This window comes from Porites lutea, chromosome 13 (assembly GCF_958299795.1).
Source record: "Porites lutea chromosome 13, jaPorLute2.1, whole genome shotgun sequence".
Lineage (NCBI taxonomy): Eukaryota > Metazoa > Cnidaria > Anthozoa > Scleractinia > Poritidae > Porites > Porites lutea.
In genome coordinates, this window is record NC_133213.1 from 9,755,538 (window position 1) to 9,773,514 (window position 17,977).

The 17,977-nt window shown below is 41.2% G+C and overlaps 1 protein-coding gene across 3 annotated transcripts in view; it reads left to right on the top strand.

The window, feature by feature from the left end:
* LOC140923338 (uncharacterized) overlaps window positions 1-17,689 on the top strand; it is a 26,059-nt gene extending 8,370 nt beyond the window's left edge. The window contains exons 9-19 of one of the 3 annotated variants that reach the window (XR_012164152.1): window positions 603-730; window positions 2,493-2,653; window positions 3,174-3,316; window positions 4,219-4,409; window positions 5,407-5,524; window positions 7,827-8,008; window positions 8,761-8,913; window positions 9,291-9,503; window positions 14,794-14,846; window positions 15,345-15,893; window positions 16,911-17,689. Coding sequence is in view for 2 of the 3 variants with exons in the window: in XM_073373433.1 (XP_073229534.1) it covers window positions 603-730; window positions 2,493-2,653; window positions 3,174-3,316; window positions 4,219-4,409; window positions 5,407-5,524; window positions 7,827-8,008; window positions 8,761-8,913; window positions 9,291-9,503; window positions 10,592-10,644; window positions 11,128-11,676; window positions 16,911-17,016 (1,997 nt within the window). In the remaining variant the exon portion in view is untranslated. Of the gene's footprint in view, window positions 1-602; window positions 731-2,492; window positions 2,654-3,173; window positions 3,317-4,218; window positions 4,410-5,406; window positions 5,525-7,826; window positions 8,009-8,760; window positions 8,914-9,290; window positions 9,504-10,591; window positions 10,645-11,127; window positions 11,677-12,244; window positions 12,935-14,793; window positions 14,847-15,344; window positions 15,894-16,910 lie in introns of those variants that run through there. The other 2 variants (XM_073373433.1, XM_073373432.1) reach the window with 2 other exon arrangements.
* Window positions 17,690-17,977: the final 288 nt, after the last annotated feature.

Below are 17,977 nucleotides of genomic sequence, written 5' to 3' on the forward strand. Positions count from 1 at the left end.
TGGGTCGTGATTTATCCGTTGGATAGCGCTTTCTGACGGTTGGACAACCGGGGCGGCCTTCATTGTAAAGCATCGATTTCTTTAAGAATGGCCAGAACAGACGCAGCAAACAAAGTTTAAACCACACTTAGTGGCCAAACGTCAATTTAAATAAATTTGATTACGCCAAATGAAAAATAATACGAACGTAAGTTGCCTTAAAGTTTTTTTTACTGAATCATAAGTGGTCCCTCTGCATGAAGTCAAACGAGACCACGTCACGTGATGTTGAAAAGCCACATTTTCCTGTCCCATACAAAGATAAAGTTACCTTGCGTAAAATATGTGCTCACTGAAGGGGCAATTGGAATCGTGCGTGATAATCCATTACCACTGGCTCAGTCAATGAGTTCCCAGAATTCTGCTCATTGCCCAAAAAATGATAAAGCTGAAAACAATTTCCTTCAGTGAGAGCCGGACACTGTGGAGGTTTAAATAAAACGTATTTGCAACACTTACTATTTTTAAAAGGCTTACAAAAAGGAAAAATTATACAATCGTAGCAACATGAACTTGTGGTCAAGGAGAAAATTATTAGTAACACGCAAAAAATGCTTTTTCAGAGGATAAACCCATGCCAGTTGCTAATTACTTGGAACACGGGAGTGAACTGAAGGTCAAGGTGGATCTTGCCTATCCTTTAAACGCTGTGAATTCTGTCGAGCCCACAGCCACCAAGCAAGAGGATGAGGTGAGTTTAGGGTTATTTATATCATGGAAGTATTCGCCTTTCCATTTGTCCTTTCCGGGGTTTACGGTCGTTTCGCCAACTTCCTGTTCGCTAACTTCCGAAGTCGTTTCGCGTACGTGTTGGGTCACTTCCCCAACTGCTTTCGCCTGATCAGTGGCTGAAAGAACGAGGTATATACAAGCGTATCGCACTTTTTTGTATCATGTGCATATATATATACACAGCTCTCGTTTCGCTTCTTGGCGAAACGACGTAAGTGGTTAGCGAACGGGACGTTAGCGAAACGACCGGTCGCCCTTTCCGGTACGTCTTTATTTAAGTTTCCGGCACTTAGCAAACAAAACGTAAGTGAATAGAAAACGAATCATTGTTAATAGATAAGTTCGGTGGTATCGTCTGCCTGTTAGCACTTCACTTATCAAGCATAGAATACAGTAAGCTCATAAATGGACCGACAGCAGCAGCAGCCAGTGGTGCCCTTGATGCTGAAGTCCGTGTTCATTGGTATTACAGTCGAACCTCTCGGTACGGACACAGTTTCCAACTCCCGACAAAATTCTGGCATATTTTCTTTCACAAAAACCTCTGTAATACGGACTCTCTGTAATACGGACAACGGACACTAAATCTCGGCCCCAGAGAGTAAATTCATATAAACTTAACCTCTTTATTACGGACACTGCAGTGATCAGGTGAATCCTGTATCCCGATCAGGTGAATCTGCACAGGGTGAATCCCGTCTGGCTGATGAGCTATGCAAGGTGACTTCAAAAGCCCAGTCGCTGTATACAAAACAACGATCTGCAAAAGGTGTACAGAGGAACGTAACCGACTTTTTTAAGGCTTGAATAACTACAGATAGCATAAAGACCTTTTCTATTACATTTTGCACTCTATAGTTATTGTTTACTGCGCTTGCAAAATAGCGAAAGACTCTTTCAGAATTGTGCTTTACGTTACAACTTTTTACGTGCAGCATTGCGCTGTAGCTCGTTTCGTTTTAAAACAGTGATTTGTCTACGACTGTACGTACGTAGCTGATGTGTACAATGTTACAATGTTGAATGCTACTGAAAGACAGTGTCTTTGTACTGTGAATTAATAAACTTAAATGCAGTTTAAAGACGACTGTAAGCCTGGTTTTAGCTACTGAACACTTAAAACTGTAATTGCAGTCACAAAAGTGACCTCATCGTAGTGACCTCTTTTATACGGACACCTCTAATACGGACACTTCGCTCTGTCCTTTTGCTGTCCGTATTAGAGAGGTTCGACTGTACCGTAAATCCTCTATTAAGCCCTCCCCTCTTCTCTAATAAGCGCCCCTCTCCCTTTTAGGAGGAAAAAGTTATAACGCACCCCCCCCCCCCCCTCTTTTTTAAGGCTTCCTCCCTCCTCTTAGTCTTTATGATATACTCTATTAATGCATCATGGCCCTAATAGTTCACGTGGATTGATGGACTGATCTGGTATGCTGTATTCGTGTGCTGGAAGTTCGGATTTGTTTTGGATCTTCGGCTGCATGATGTCCAACTTGAAATTCTTTCGCGTTTTCACTTTGCGTTCTAGTTCTGTATGGATCATTAAATAATACCATAATCTTGGCTAAATTAAATGAGTAGCCAAAAATACACCCACCCCCCACCCCCGGTCCCTCTCTTTCTCTCTTTCTGTACTCTCTGTTAAGCTAATTCCTATTGGTTTGTTTGAAAACCAACCATGCGGCTTCACTCTTCAACTTGCTTATCTTATCTGTCCGCAGTGCCCTTTTGGTCGTATAATTTACATGTTTGAATACAAAAATGCGCCATTTCTTCGCCAACTGCAGTCAGAAATTACAGCGGTCAATGCCGGGGCCCTGGAACTAGACACACTTCCGCAACATGTGATCGAGGCTGCTTTGTCAACGTACAAACTTTCAAGGTAAGAACTAGAGTCTTTTAGGGCAAAATAGAAACATTTTGAAGGACTTACTCTGTCACTGCTGAACAATGCGAAGAAATTTCTTAGAAGATTAATGTCTGAAGATTTTAAACTCCCAGTTGTTTTGTTGCATTACCATATATTCACCCCAGACTCTAAAATAGCCGAAAAGTGGGACTGGGATGAACCTTCGCGCGTACGAGGCTCGTACTTTCTGAAACGAGAAATCTCTCGTCGTTTCGCGGTTTAAATTTAAGGAGGAAAAAAAACAGTCATCCGAAAAATTTGAAGGTTAGGATGTCTGTGGATATCACAGAATTCTTGCCTTCTCCACACGCTTTGCCAAGGCTTACAAGCAAGAAGTGCGAATGCCTGGAGACGGGCGATAAGGGAGAGAGGGGAATGATGGGAACGAGCACAGAGCGCGGAGAGTGATGGGAAGTGAACGCGAGCGACTGGGAACGAAGCAGACAGAGTTCTGCAGTCGTCATCAATTAGTCTGGTTACTTTCTCTCCGCAGAGATCAGCGAAAGAGCAAAACATTAGACATTATAACAGGATTTCAAGTTCTTGATGGACAGTACCACGTGTTTGTTTTAGAAGGTCTGGCTAATGAGGGCATCAAAAAACTCTGGGATAAACTACCCAGACCACAGGAAGAAGGTAGGTACATTGTTAACTCTTTTAGTTTCAATGTCCGCATAAAAAATTCTCCAGACTAATCTCAGTTCATTACACACAGAATTACATGTAGATAACAATTTGACAAAGGATCAAAGCGTTTTTTCTCAGGGGATCATTTCATCAATTCTCATAACATTTGCTTTTGATTAGGTATAGATAGTGTTAAGAGAAAATTGATGTTGGTCACTCTTGGGACTTCGGGCAAGTTCAAACGGACGCAACATTGTTGGATGTTACATGTTGCGTCCGTTTGCACACCCTGTTGCATGTTGTTGGCAATTGTTGGATGTTTTTGCGCAAAGTTTGAAACCGGTCAAGGTTTTTAGCCCCGTGCAAACCAACGCAACATTGTTGGGAGTCGTTGCGTCCGTTTGCGCGTAGCTTTTAACTGTCAAGAAATAGTACGTGTTTGGTTTGAGGAACGTCAGTTTGTTTGAATACCGAAAAGGACTCTCGTTTATTAAAATTACAAGATGTGTTGGTATGCGTTATCGTATTTGGTGTTTATGCCTATTATTAAAAAAAGTACATAATTATTCTATATAGGGACAATGGGTATTCGCGGGAAATGCTTTAAGTGGCAATGTAACGATCGGTTTGGTATTGTTTGGGCCGGGATAAATCGGCCAAGAAACATTTGCTTTATTTGCTCTCACCTTCGGGAGGGAATTGCTATCTTTCTCTTGCAGGCAGAATTTGTTGTTGTTGCTGTGTTGTGTTTTGTTGTTGTTGTTTTTGCTGTTGTTTTTTTGCATCAGCTAGTGTATTTTTGTACATGCAGTTCTAGCATAGTTCACACAACACCTTACAAGAATAGAAGTCTCAGCGTTCCTTTTGCATGTTATTAAGCGTTATACTTCATTTTTTTGCTTTTGCTTTAGATATCACCAAGTTCAATGTCCTTTACAATTCTGCTCTCCGGTTTCACGAGCGGTTGTACGCAGCGCTCGACGTGGACTTGTGCCGAGTTAGACTTCACGAGCCACTCGAGGTCATAGTTCAAAATCCACTACTGTACGTCAGGGATCTGGTACCGAAACCCTGCTTTGAGGCATTGGCCAAACTCGACCAGGTAAGGTCTGGAAAAAAAACGAACTATTGAACACTGGGAGCGACAGACTTGATATTGTCGCGAAATACTTACTTAATTCTTCATACACTATTATATAGTAACTACAATAACATTATAAAATAAGAACCAATGAAATACCAGGTAAGCTGTCGCGCGAAAACATGATTATCTTTACATGTGAAAATAACATGTCATCTTCACGCGCCAACCATTGCTATAACAACACAACAAATCGCACCTTTTACAACAAAAGAACTATTGAATTGAAAAGGTGTGGTATTTCATTGGTGTTTGTATAATACATAGCGCGCGAACGAGTGAAATATTTTTCAACACGAGAAGAGAAATTCGTATCTCCGCGTGGCCATGTAATTTCCTCAGCAACTGGATTGCTTTGACAATGTTTCATTGGTAATGGGGCATTGCGCTTGTGGGAAGACGGAACTCACGGCAATGATTTGCTTGAGTGACCGCCAAACAATAGCTTTCCTGTCGGTAATTGCAGGACGCACGAATTGCTACCTCCACACGAATCCGGAAATCACATACCTTTTTTTCTACAAGAATCGTCCTTCCGTTCACACAAAACCAATGAATCCGGTCACCGAAACCGCGTTGTTTTCAAACCGCTCTCCAGAGCGGTTTAAGTTCCCTTCCATATAATCTCCTTCGCAGGGCGTGACGACCCTAAAAGAGACTACCGTCCACACGAATCAGGATAAAAAATATGCGGTTTCAAAAAAATGTCCGAATTCGTGTGGACATGGCCTCAGTTTGTGGTGATGATATCCGTTACACTACAGTGTTTGAAATCACTAAATTACATCAATTACTTTACTCTATAAACAACCCTTAATGTGGGCAGTTTCCTCAGTTCCTAACTAATCCTTATCACTGTTCGACCTTATTCCGAAGGTCCTCTCTCTCGAGATGACGCTGGGAACAAGTTTATAGTCAGTGTTGTTGCTTAACTGTCATCACCGCATATTTTTTGCAGATGTTAAGAGTCACGAAACTCCGAGAGGTGACTCGTAACGACTTATTTCCTTCAGCTGACATGATTGTGTCTATGAGTCGAGAGTTTGGAGTGCCCCTGACTGCAGAGGATTTTGGAGGTAGGTGACTTGTAGATCTGGGGCAGTAGTTTTGCTTATCTACTGGCGTTGACAGAAGTCGATGAGGAGCAAAATGGGCTGCTGCACTTCTCGCGGTTATTCACTGCAGTCACCTTGCAAAAGCAAAAGAAAGGAAGTGAAAAAGTCAACAAGCTTAAGCTGGGCTTTCTTGAAATTAATTTTCTTATCTCACAGTTTCTCAGAAGTCGCGATATAAGTTATTAGGGACTTGTCAGAAATTAGCAGGGGGGAAGGGGAGGTGGGAATTTTAAATTTGGGTTCGGAAATGAGGTGACCCATCTCTGCAATGGGAGTGAAATTTGCTAACCCTCCCCTTGACCTTGGCCTAAGATATCACAACCCTCCCCCTCTTGAATAGCCTCCCCGCAGACGTCCTTTGGGGTTCGTTTGTCACGCATTCATTTCTCAGAAATGAATGCGTGACAAACGAACCCCAAAGGACGTCTGCGGGGAGGCTACCTCTTGAATAAATGATGAAATCTAGTTCTTGCAATACACTAGGGTGAGTCAGTGTTATGAAAGCTCAAAATATATTTCTAATCTGTTCTTTGTAATTCTATATACATACATTTTAGATGACAGCATTAAGAGTCCGACTCTGATTCTGACAGCTGATCACTCGACTCTCCTATTTCTCCCAGGTTTTTTTTTTACAAAATAAAGAACTTCTTTTTTCTTCTGTGGGTGAACCTCTACATGATCACGAACACATGTTTGCATAACCCTCCCCCTTTTAACGGCCCATTTTTCATGAGCCCTCCCTTTTCTGCAGTCTCAAAAAGTTGTGACCCTCCCTCTGTTTCCACCCCCCCCCCCTCCCCCTGCTAATTTCTGACAAGTCCCTCATCATGGTTAAAGACACATGTAGGGATATCTCTATATATAGATTTGTGGTCATACCTTCATAACATCATGAGTAATTCTTCTAAGGAGCATGTGTGTTTATAAAACCTCCACTTGGAAGAATTATGTAATCATTCATAGAAGATGGGCTACCAATGGTGACTTCCAGCGCATAAAACACTTACAAGTCGCTCACGTTTCTAGTTCTCGTTATATGGTTAGAAACAGAGACCGCAAAGTGTAGTAGGAAGGATAAAAATAAAAAGCGTCTAACAACCTCCTCAAAAGCAATCTTTCCTTTCAACGCCTAGCCTACGGACTGCAAACGTATTTCCGGTCGTCGCTTCTCTCCCTGCGACGACCGGAAATACGTCTGTAGTTCGCAGGCTATTCAACGCCAGGTGCCACAGCTGGTGGCCGACGCGCGGCGTTTAACACCAAAGATGGAGGCCCGGGAACGTGTGGGCACGAAAGATCTCATTTACACTGCTCCTGTTCTAATTTTCCTTGCTATACGACCTTGTTACTCACTTTATTATTTTACATCCTGTTTTCCAGACTTTGTGTATCTCAGTCTGTTTTTCTCCATTCTTCCTTAGTGGCGAAGAGGTCTTTCATCTTCAGAGTGACAAAGTTGCACTGTCATCACTTAAAGTCTCTGATTTCTTCTTCCTTGGAAGTACACTCAAAGAACCTGTTAAGGTCTGAAGTGGGTCATTCTGTACTTTTCCTGCACACTTTTACAAGTAACCCTCCGTATAGTTCTTCCGTTTCCCTGCGCTGCATGATGCTGGTGTGTGGTGGTGTCTTCTCCTTCTTAATCTTCCTGAAATATATTTCAGGACATTTCCAACGGCCTGCGCACCTTGCTAAAATCTATTTGTCCTTGCTGTATCCTTTTCTCACTTCGCTGCTGACCCCGACAAATTATTTCACTTACTTGAGTTCTCAGTATTTTGGCGTGAGCTCTCCTTGTGTTGCTGTGATTTCTTGGTTGGTTTTACTGTGAGCTGTAGTTGTGTTGCCGTATTAAAGTTCAGAGTTATTTTTGTGTTTTCGTGATTTTTCGGTGTTTTTTCGGGATTACTCGTTGCGTTTCCGTGAGTTCTCAATATTTTGCCGCGAGCTTTCGTTGTGTTGCTGTGATTTCTTGGTTGGTTTTGCTGTGAGCTCTTATAGTGTTTCGCTTTGAGTTGACTTTTTGTTTTCGTGAGTTTTCGGTGTTTTTCCTGATTACTTGTTGCGTTTCCGTGATTTCTCGGTATATTGCCGTGAGCACTCGTTCTATTTCGCTCTGTTTCTATTTTCCGTAAATTGTGGTTGTGCTATATACAGTATATTTAACTGTGCTTGTATAAGCCACCGTACCATACCATTCCAAAACTGTTTAAACAGTATAACAGAGCGTTGACAAATATCGCTCTTTTTTGCCGTCTAGAACTAGAGTCCAGTAATGGATCCGAAATAGAAGAGGCTGGTACAGGCAACCGGCTGGAGGACCCTAGACCCAAGACAACTCGGCCGTGGACACCCTTGTCCCTTTACAACACTAATTATGTTGCACTTCTTAAGGAAAGAGAGGGTCAACTGGTTAAACATGACTTCGTCAAAGGGAATATTGTAAGTAAAACAAATATTTAATATTGCTGATAAAAAAAAAAAAAACATCTTTATTGTTACGTTTGTTGATTTGCCAGGCGTAGTTGACGAGCTGGGACTGGGGAGAGAGAAGGTGGATGGTGGTGTATCTGAACACGGATTAGACCTTATTCACTACACCCGCCATCTTTGCACGCGCGCTAGGATTGATGGGATAAAAGCAATGTCACGTGGTATTTCAGGTGGCAAACAAAAGATAACATTTGCCAATGCGAGAAATCGCGGTCGACTTTGTTTATTCTCTTAAAATGAAACGACGATTAAATAGTCATGCAAAATATACGGTTTGAGTTTCGACAAAATTGACGTCATTATTGCTTGCTGTAAGAACATCTACAGTCGCTACTGCATCCAAAGAAGTAAAAATGATCACTCTCAACCATAATTTGCTATTTTCGTCTTTAATATAAAAAGTTGTTCATTTTCTGCTGTCAAGAATAAACAAACTAGACCGCGATTTCTAGTATTGGAAAAAATTATCTCATGTTTGCCCTCTGAGAAATAACGTGACATCGCTTTTATCCCATCAGTCCTTAAGCGCGTGCCTCCTTCCCCAGATACCGCGCGTCTTATTTGCGCTAAGCTTGTTTTCGCAACGTCCCTACTATCTGAGCACCTGGTACATTCTACAATATTTGGACTTGCGTTTGATTCTGTTAAGTCTGGTATTGCGGATTGAAATGACCTATCTTTTCAAATTCTTTTTACTTTAGATGAGGACTCGTACAACAGAACCTAAAAGAAGACCGCACACTATTGCTGTAGACATGACTGATCTTCATCAATACACTGCGCATAACTATAGCATACAGACCCTGAATTCTACTGAACTGGCCAAAGAAAAGCTAAGAGAAGTCCTAGCCAGGGTATGTAATTAATTGACACCCGTTGTGCGCTACCCTTCCATCACTATATGTTGCTTGGTTATCCGTTCTTGGCGCCGGTTGATTTTTCCCGCTTTTTTCTCCTGTCTTCGATCATTACCACCTATTTCTTGGTTACCTTTGTCGTCATCCATATGTCTGTACTTAAATAAATCATGGGCAACGGCCAATCACAGCGTGCGTAATATTCACCACATTCTATAAAAAAAAAAACTTATGCTCGCACTCGAAAAAGGCAGTTTAACGAGAGAAACTAAGTTTGACTAGTCCAGAAGTTTGGACTCTGGCTACTTCGGCTCGCATGGTGTAAACTTGGTATTGTCGCTTGAATAAGCTAATTTTACTTATTCCTTTCGTAGGAGAAAGATAGACGTTTTACCTACTGCCCTTTATACAACTCTGCTACAGTTCTCCCCATTCACCCAGAGACTGTAAAGAAACGAGAACTTACAGACTCCAAAGCACTCTGGAGAACTAATAAAGGATTTATATTCCCTGGAAAGAAGACCTCGATGGTCTCAAACGTACACCCTAAGAAACCTGACTCAGCTCGGGTGGACGAACTTAATAAGGTACGAGGATTGTTCGCTACCTGGACCACAATTTACCCAACAGGCCTAATCGTAGTAATAGTGAGTTTAGGTAACAGGACGGCAGAAAGAAGAGGACGGCAAAACGCTTGTGTTTGACAACTTGACATGGTTATTACTTGCGCGTTTTGTTGTGTTCTTTACTTCGCATTAATGCTTTCTGGTCTTTTACAATAAGATCTGTTGAAAATAGGGTGAAGATTGGCGGAAAGTTTTTTAAAACAAAATTATTGTCACGCTTGTCACACAAGGTTTGTCGTCTTCTTCCTCTCCCATTCTGTTTCTCAGTTTCACGAATATATCTCAAGAGTTTCAATAAACTCGAAGATTTTGGGGAGTCCTTGCCTTTTTTACACTTTCTTTTGATGTGGAATAAGTTATGAGTGTTAAGAAATTAATATGCTGGCACTTTCTCACCTTTTCAAAAGGAAAAGCTAAATTAAAACTAGAGCAACGTTTTCATGATTGCATTATCAGGTTAAGAAACTCGCATTTGGCGAGCGGTTGAGCGCTTATTTCAAGCCTTGATGTACATTTGCATTTATGGCCTGGTGGTGGGGTGAAAGGGAGAGCACCTCAATGGTAGTCTTTACACTAGAGCCTAAATAAGCTAAGAAATATTTCAAGACAAGTAAATTGTAAATTCTTTAAGTAAAAGAAAGCTTCACACACAACCTATCTTTTTTACTTCAGGTTTACTTAAGCCTAGTTTCCCACACAAAATAATTAAGATTGATTTACATGCTTCGCCTTTCTCAAAGCTTAGAAACCGCAAGTTCGCTAAGTCGGTTTTAAGGATGGTTTTCAAGTCACTTGAAACTTTCTTGAATCGTTTCAACTTTCCGACTTCAATGGAATGCAAAGTAAGGTTACTTGTCGGAATGAGATTTTAGTTAGGCCTTCACACGTATTTTTGGTTAAGTAAAACTTAGCAGCTCTTAAGTCTTACTTAACAGCCTAGTGTAAAGACAACCAATGATAGTATTACAAGTTAAAATTTAAATTTAAATTTCGACAACGGTTGAACGGATGATAGGATTAACATGTCTTTTCCTCTCTTTTCTTCATAGCCATGGAAAGACAATATTTTGCACGCCAACATTTTGAAGCCTACAGTAGATAGGTAAGCACACGAGTCATGTAGTTAAAGCTTCTTTGATTGCTAGGAGTGCAATCTTTTCTTTTCTGATTTGCTGTGAGAAATTTGGACTCGATGTTGACCGCCCAGATTTTTGGAAAGTTCAGCCCCTGTCACCAACATACCCACAGCCTTCTTTGGGACTTCACTTTCCGGAACCATCATGTGGCACGAGTCCTGATTGCAAAATATAAAGCGTTTTCACTCATACCCCCCCAACCCCCCCCCCCCCCCCGCTAAAAGGCGTAACTCCCACAAATCTGCTTACAACATGGCGATCTTGACATCATGAGAAAATACCCCATGTATCTCCTACGTCGAGCTTGCACATGGTTTGCATGTAACTTGCAGTCGTTTTGTATTTGTCTTGCATGTGGCATGCACGTTTCTCGGCCGCGACATGATGGACATATCAGATGTTATCAAGCGTCTTTGAAGGCAAAAGTCTTTATTTTCTTCACCCTGCAGGGAAAACTTTCCATGGGAGTATCGTGACAGTGATCTGAATTTACTCTCTGTTCCACCTCCCTTCTTTGACAAGAACCCAGTGCTCTCTGTTCACGCGGCCGGCGACACAAAAGAGCAGGAACAGAGTGATGCAGCATTGGCATTTACGCGTCAGTGGCGGGAAAAAATTGTGGTAGACGACATTGTCTTTCGCACGCATCGTTGTTTACCAGAAACTGAACTCGAGGACCGCGGTCCTAGGGCCTCTAACCAGCTTTCAAAGCTGGAAGGACTTCTTAAAAACTCTCCGAAAAAGTTATCGCTTTCGCGAGCAGGACTTACGCTAGAGGAAATTCCCTCACTTGGAGTCATTGCAAACCCCAATGTTGATACACCAGCAAGAAAAACTGGGAGGTTAGAGCCGATAAGGAGGAAATGCACTGAAGAAGAGAAGCGAGGATTTTACCCGGGACCTTTTGAAAAGGAGGGCTGGTTACTGGAGAGGAATAAGGTGCCTATAGCGGATCAGGAACATGAGAAGTTTAAGAGCCTAAAGGGCCATGATTTTAGGTATGTTGGTCGAAGCTGTCAATAACTAGTGACTAGTATCCAAAAAGGAGTGGGGGTGGGGGGGGACTAAACCAAGTCCCGGATTTTCAAGGGATGGATAGCAAAATGGAACGGATAAGTGATAAGTGAATGGATAAGTGCTGTCAACTCTCGCCTTGCGAACACCCCGCTATAACAGACACCCCGATAACACGGACAGCAGATAAATCCCAGGGAAGAATATGTTAGAGATGTTTGACCGAAAGAAACTCCCGCTATTACCGACTCTTGCTAATGAGGACACTAACTTAAGGTGTTTACAGTGTCCTCTATAAAGGGAGTTACTATATTTGATTATTATGTGAGTGTTGTGCCTGTAAGCTATCTGGTAATCTAAGAGCACTTCCACAATAAACAAACCTTTTCCTGACTGCCCGCCAGACCGGGACAAGCGAAGTTGCCGTTAGTAAAAATTCGACCGTATTCTATCCTGTCTTGTCACCGGAACAAATGATACTAAGCAAAGAACTCAAGCTAAGCTTCACAATATTCTTGAGAATAACTTTGGCTATCAATTGTTCTCCAACAGGTTGTACTATAAAGACAAAGATATTCTTTGCCGTCGACCTATTGAACCATTAACAGAGGAAGAGAGGAACAATCATCTTTTTCCCGTGGTGGACATTTGCAGCTAACACTAGCTTACGCGTATATTAAATTTATCTTAGGTGTGCTTTCAATTGTCCTTGTAACCTCAGAACTCAGCTGAAAATAATTGGTGGTATCACTTCTCTTCGAAATTGGCAAAAGCTTAATCTTAAAAGAATTTAAAATTTTCCACTAAAAATGTAAAAATGAAACAAGCAGCTTACAAATAGCGCTTCGCTTAAAGTATTGTTCAAAAGCTTTTATTGAGTTTTTCCCACCGCGCGATTTTCTCCGTAGAGTGGAAAGTTCAACCGCCCTGTACAGCATAATTAACAGTGCCTCAGGAAATTCAATCGTTACAGTAAAAAAAAGTCACATTTTAAAAAAACACAGAGTTTTTATGTTCTATAACTAATTTATTTTGCGGAATCTGAAGATGCCTCAACACTAAAGGCGCTCAAAGGACGTCAAAACGTTCAGACTTTTTGTCATAAATTTATTTCAAATGATCTCTGTATATGTACAAACGAAAGTTTTAAAGAATTATTTCCATGGCAATTTAATTACTCTTAATAACACATGTACAGCTTTTTTCATTAATGACAATCTACCCTTGGTTTGAAATATGTATTATGGATACAGCAAACTTTAAGTATAGTGCCTTGAATAAAAATGATCAGGGCGTACAGCAAGGCTTTCAATAAAAATACCTTAAAACTAAAGATTTTCTTGTCTTTTCTTTGTACAATTGAAGCGTTTTTACTTGATCTTTGAAGGTGATTTCGATTGCCTGATATTGCATCAAATTGAGGCCTGCATTTGGGAATCCCCGTATCAAATGAAAGGTTTTGCGGTTCAGCGCATGCTCGTTAATCAAAATGCGTCTTTCTGCCGAGACATGCTGTATCGTCTATGCAAGCAATATGATCATGTCATTATGTTGTCAAAGACCCAATCTGCATACTTCCGTGGCAGTCACTTGATCAACTTATGTGCAAATATCTGTAAATTCATCAACCATGGAATAAAACCTTCGGGTCAACGTTGGTAGTGTTGGTTATTTCTGCGATTTTAGTACACCTTCATGCTACTTCAGGTCACTCTGAAATACACCTCTACTTTGAAATACACTCTGAGATCGCTGAGATACATGTGAGTGGGATTATTAAACGATAGAATTAATAATAAATTGGAAAAAAAGTTAATGAGCATTAAAAAAACTTAATGAGCATGCGCTGAACCTTGTTAGCCTAAAATTTAGGTTTCTGGGAAGCTGCCTACCTACCCCTCCCCTAAGTTAACATTAACACTTACTTCTCACTTGGGGCAAGATGTTGGGTTAGGGGAGGGGTAGGTGGGCAGTTTCCCAGGAACCTAAATTGATCCAACATTTCTCCTCACTTCTTCACTTCGAACCTTTATCAAGCCGTTGCCAGCGAGGCACCCGCGGTTGTTGGAGTATTAAAAGTATTCAGGTTCCCACTCCATTACTTCAGTTTTGTGAAAAAGATTGAAAAATGATTATCAGATTTCTTAATTGCTTTGGTTTACACTTCTACGCTATGTGATTGGCTGGAAAATCTGGCGCCACTTTCATCCAATCAAAAACTTCCTTTTGTTTCTCTGTAAATGTAAGTTAAACCTGTCCTTCAGCCTGAATTTACGGGCCGCGTTAAAAATGCTCTTTGGGCAGTGTTAAACAGCGTATTTTAATTAGATGAAAATGATAGATTCTAAACTAGGTTCGCCTTTTCAAACGCGTTTCCTGGTCCCCTTGACTTGATGCTATTTTTTGGTTGTGTATGGTTTCGTAGAATTGAATGGGATCTTACAAAAGGAAAAAATGTATGGCTATTTTTTAACATTATAAATTCTGCTTTGTTTATGATCTGTTTATAAACGAGGTACGAAAATAACCCTTTGCAAGGGGCTTCTTACAAAATAACTGGGTGTAAAATCCTTTTTAGGACAAATTCCACTAACATAAATTTGTATTCCCCAATAAGGATAATGTGGTCTAGTACCCAAGCGTCCTATCCCAAGGTGAGCGCAAAAGCCGTTTTAATAACCCTGCAATTAAGCTTCACACACAACCTATCCTTTTTACTTCAGGTTTACTTAAGCCTAGTTTCCCACACAAAATAATTAAGATTGATTGACATGCTTCGCCTTTCTCAAAGCTTAGAAACCGCAAGTTCGCTAAGTCAGTTTTAAGGATGGTTTTCAAGTCACTTGAAACTTTCTTGAATCGTTTCAACTTTCCGACTTTAATGGAATGCAAAGTAAGGTTACTTGTCGGAATGAGATTTTAGTAAGGCCTTCACACGTATTTTTTGGTTAAGTAAAGCTTAGCAGCTCTCAAGTCTTACTTAACAGCCTAGTGTAAAGACAACCAATGATAGTATTACAAGTTAAAATTTAAATTTAAATTTCGACAACGGTTTAACGGATGATAGGATTAACATGTCTTTTCCTCTCTTTTCTTTTCAGCCATGGAAAGAAAATATTTTGCACGCCAACATTTTGAAGCCTACAGTAGACAGGTAAGTACACGAGTCATGTAGTTAAAGCTTCTTTGACTGCTAGGAATGCAATCTTTGCTCCTCTGATTTGCTGTGAGAAATTTGTACTCGATGTTGACCACCCAGATTTTTGGAAACTTCAGCCCCGGTCACCGACATACCAACATCCTTATTTGGGACTTCACTTTCCGGAACCATCATGTGGCACGATCTCTGATTGCAAAATATAAATCGTTTTCACTCATACCACCGCCCCCCCCCCCCCCCCCCCCCTCCGCTAAAAAGCGTAACTCCCACAAATCTGCTTACAACATATCGACTTTGACATCATGAGAAAATATCCCATGTGGTTATCTTATTTCCTACTTCGAATTTGCAAGTGGTTTGCATGTAGCTTGCAGTCGTTTTGTATTTTTCTTGCATGTGGCACGCATGCTTGCAGCGGGACTTGATGGACATGTCAAAGGTTAAGCGTCTTTGAAGGCAAAAGTCTTAGACTTTATTTTCTTCACCCTGCAGGGAAAACTTTCCATGGGAATATCGTGATAGTGATCTGAATTTACTCTCTGTTCCACCTCCCTTCTTCGACAAGAACCCAGTGCTCTCTGTTCACGAGGCCGGCGACACAAAAGAGCAGGAACAGAACGAAGCAGCATTGGCATTTACGCGTCAGTGGCGGGAAAAAATTGTGGTAGACGACATTGTATTTCGCACGCATCGTTGTTTACCAGAAACTGAACTCGAGGACCGCGGTCCTAGGGCCTCTAACCAGCTTTCATAGCTGGAAGGACTTCTTAAAAACTCTCCGAAAAAGTTATCGCTTTCGCGAGCAGGACTTACGCTAGAGGAAATTCCCTCACTTGGAGTCGTTGCAAACCCCAACGTTGATACACCAGCAAGAAAAACTGGGAGGTTAGAGCCGATAAGGAGGAAATGCACTGAAGAAGAGAAACGAGGATTTTACCCGGGACCTTTTGAAAAGGAGGGCTGGTTACTGGAGAGGAATAAGGTGCCTATAGCGGACCTGGAACATGAGAAGTTTAAGAGCCTAAAGGGCCATGATTTTAGGTACGTTGGTCGAAGATGTTAATAACGAGTGACTAATATCCAAAAAAAGGGGGGATACTAAACCAACTACACTTTTATCCCCAAGGGTAAGTGTTAGTATACGTGGTTTAGCCTGCGAGCAAGCTCTCCGGGGCGCTCTGGCGGCGGGGTGGGAAAAGGAACGAGAGCTTTGGAATTTGAATGTCTGCATCAAAAAAGTCTATGCGAAATGCTGATTGGCGGAGATGACATTAGTAATGACGTTATTACCCTCGGCACGTGTTTTTAAATGTTTGTTTACATTCGAACTCGTTTCCGCTTCGCGCTGATTGGCGGAAATCTGACAGCTCAATCGACGGGGAGCCACAGGGGAATTGAAGGTGGAGTTCAAATTCCAGAGACGTAGTTACAAGCTCTCTTCCTTTTCCCGCCCCGCCGCCAGAGCGCCCAGGAGAGCTTGCTTGCAGGCTATACGTGGTTTTAATGGGCAGGAATGGATAGACTGTTACGGAGACAGCATGGCCGAGTGGTTAGCGCGTCGGACTCCGGTGGTTCCGGGTTCGAGTCCCGCTCCAATCACTAGCTGGATTTATTACTTGTTCTTCCCAATTGCAAATCCTCCGTCAAGCTTATAGAGTCAACTCTTGCCTTGCGGAAACCCCTCTATAACGGACACGCCAATAATACGGACAGCAGCTAAGTTCCAGCAAGAATACATTAGAGATGTTTGACTGGAATAAACTCCCGCTATTACTGACTCTCGATAATGAGGACACTAACTCAAGGTGTTTACAGTGTCCTCTATAAAGGGAGTTGACTATATTTGATTATTATGTGAGTGTTATGTGAGTGCCTGTAAGCTATCTGGTAATCTAAGAGCACTTCCACTATAAAAAAAACCTTTTCCTGACTGTCCGCCAAGCTGGGACAAGCGAAGTTGCCGTCAGTAAAAGTTCGACCGTATTCTATCCTTTCTTGTCACCGGAACAAATGATACTTAGCAAAGAAATCAATTGGTTATCAATTGTTCTCCAACAGGTTGTACTACAAAGACAAAGACATTCTTTGCCGTCGACCTATTGAACCGTTAACAGATGAAGAGAGGAACAATCATCTTTTTCCTGTGGTGGACATTTGCAGCTAACACTTGTTTACGCGTATATTAAATATATCTTCTTCGGTATGCTTTCAATTGTCCTTGTAACCTCAGAACTGAGCTGAAAATAATTGGCGGTATCACCCCTCTTCGAAATTGGCAAAAGCTTAATCTTAAAAGAATTTAAAATTTTCTACTAAAAAATGTAAAATGAAACAAGAAGCTTACAAATAGCGCTTCGCTTAAAGTACTGCTCAAAAGCTTTTATTGCGTTTTTCCCACCGCGCGATTTTCTCCGTAGAGTGGAAAGTTCAACCGCCCTGTACAGCATAATTAACAGTGCCTCAGGAAATTCAATCGTTACAGTAGTCACATTTTAAAAACACACACAGAGTTTTTATGTTCTATAACTAATTTATTTCGCGGAATCTGAAGATGCCTCAACACTAAAGGCGCTCAAAGGACGTCAAAACGTTCAGAATTTTTGTCATAAATTTATTTCAAATGATCTCTGTATATGTACAAACGAAAGTTTTAAACAATTATTTCCATGGCAATTTAATTACTCTTAATACCACATGTACAGCTTTTTTCATTAATGACAATCTACCCTCGGTTTGAAATACGTATTATGGATACGGCAAATTTTAAGTGTAGTGCCTTGAATAAAAATAATCAGGGCGTACAGCAAGGCTGTCAATAAAAATACCTTAAAACTAAAGATTTACTTGTCTTTTCTTTGTACAATTGAAGCGTTTTCAGTTGATCTTTGAAGGTGATTTCCATTGCCTAATATTGCATTAAACTAAAACGTGCATTTGGGAATCCCCGTATTAAATGGAAGGTTTCACGGTTCAGCGCATGCTCATTAATCAAAATGCGTTTTTTCTCCCTAAACAAGCTGTATCGTCTATGCAAGCAATATGATCACGTCATAATGTTGTCAAAGAACCAATCTTTACACTTCCCTGGCAGTCACTTGATCAACTTATGCGCAAACAGCTGTAAA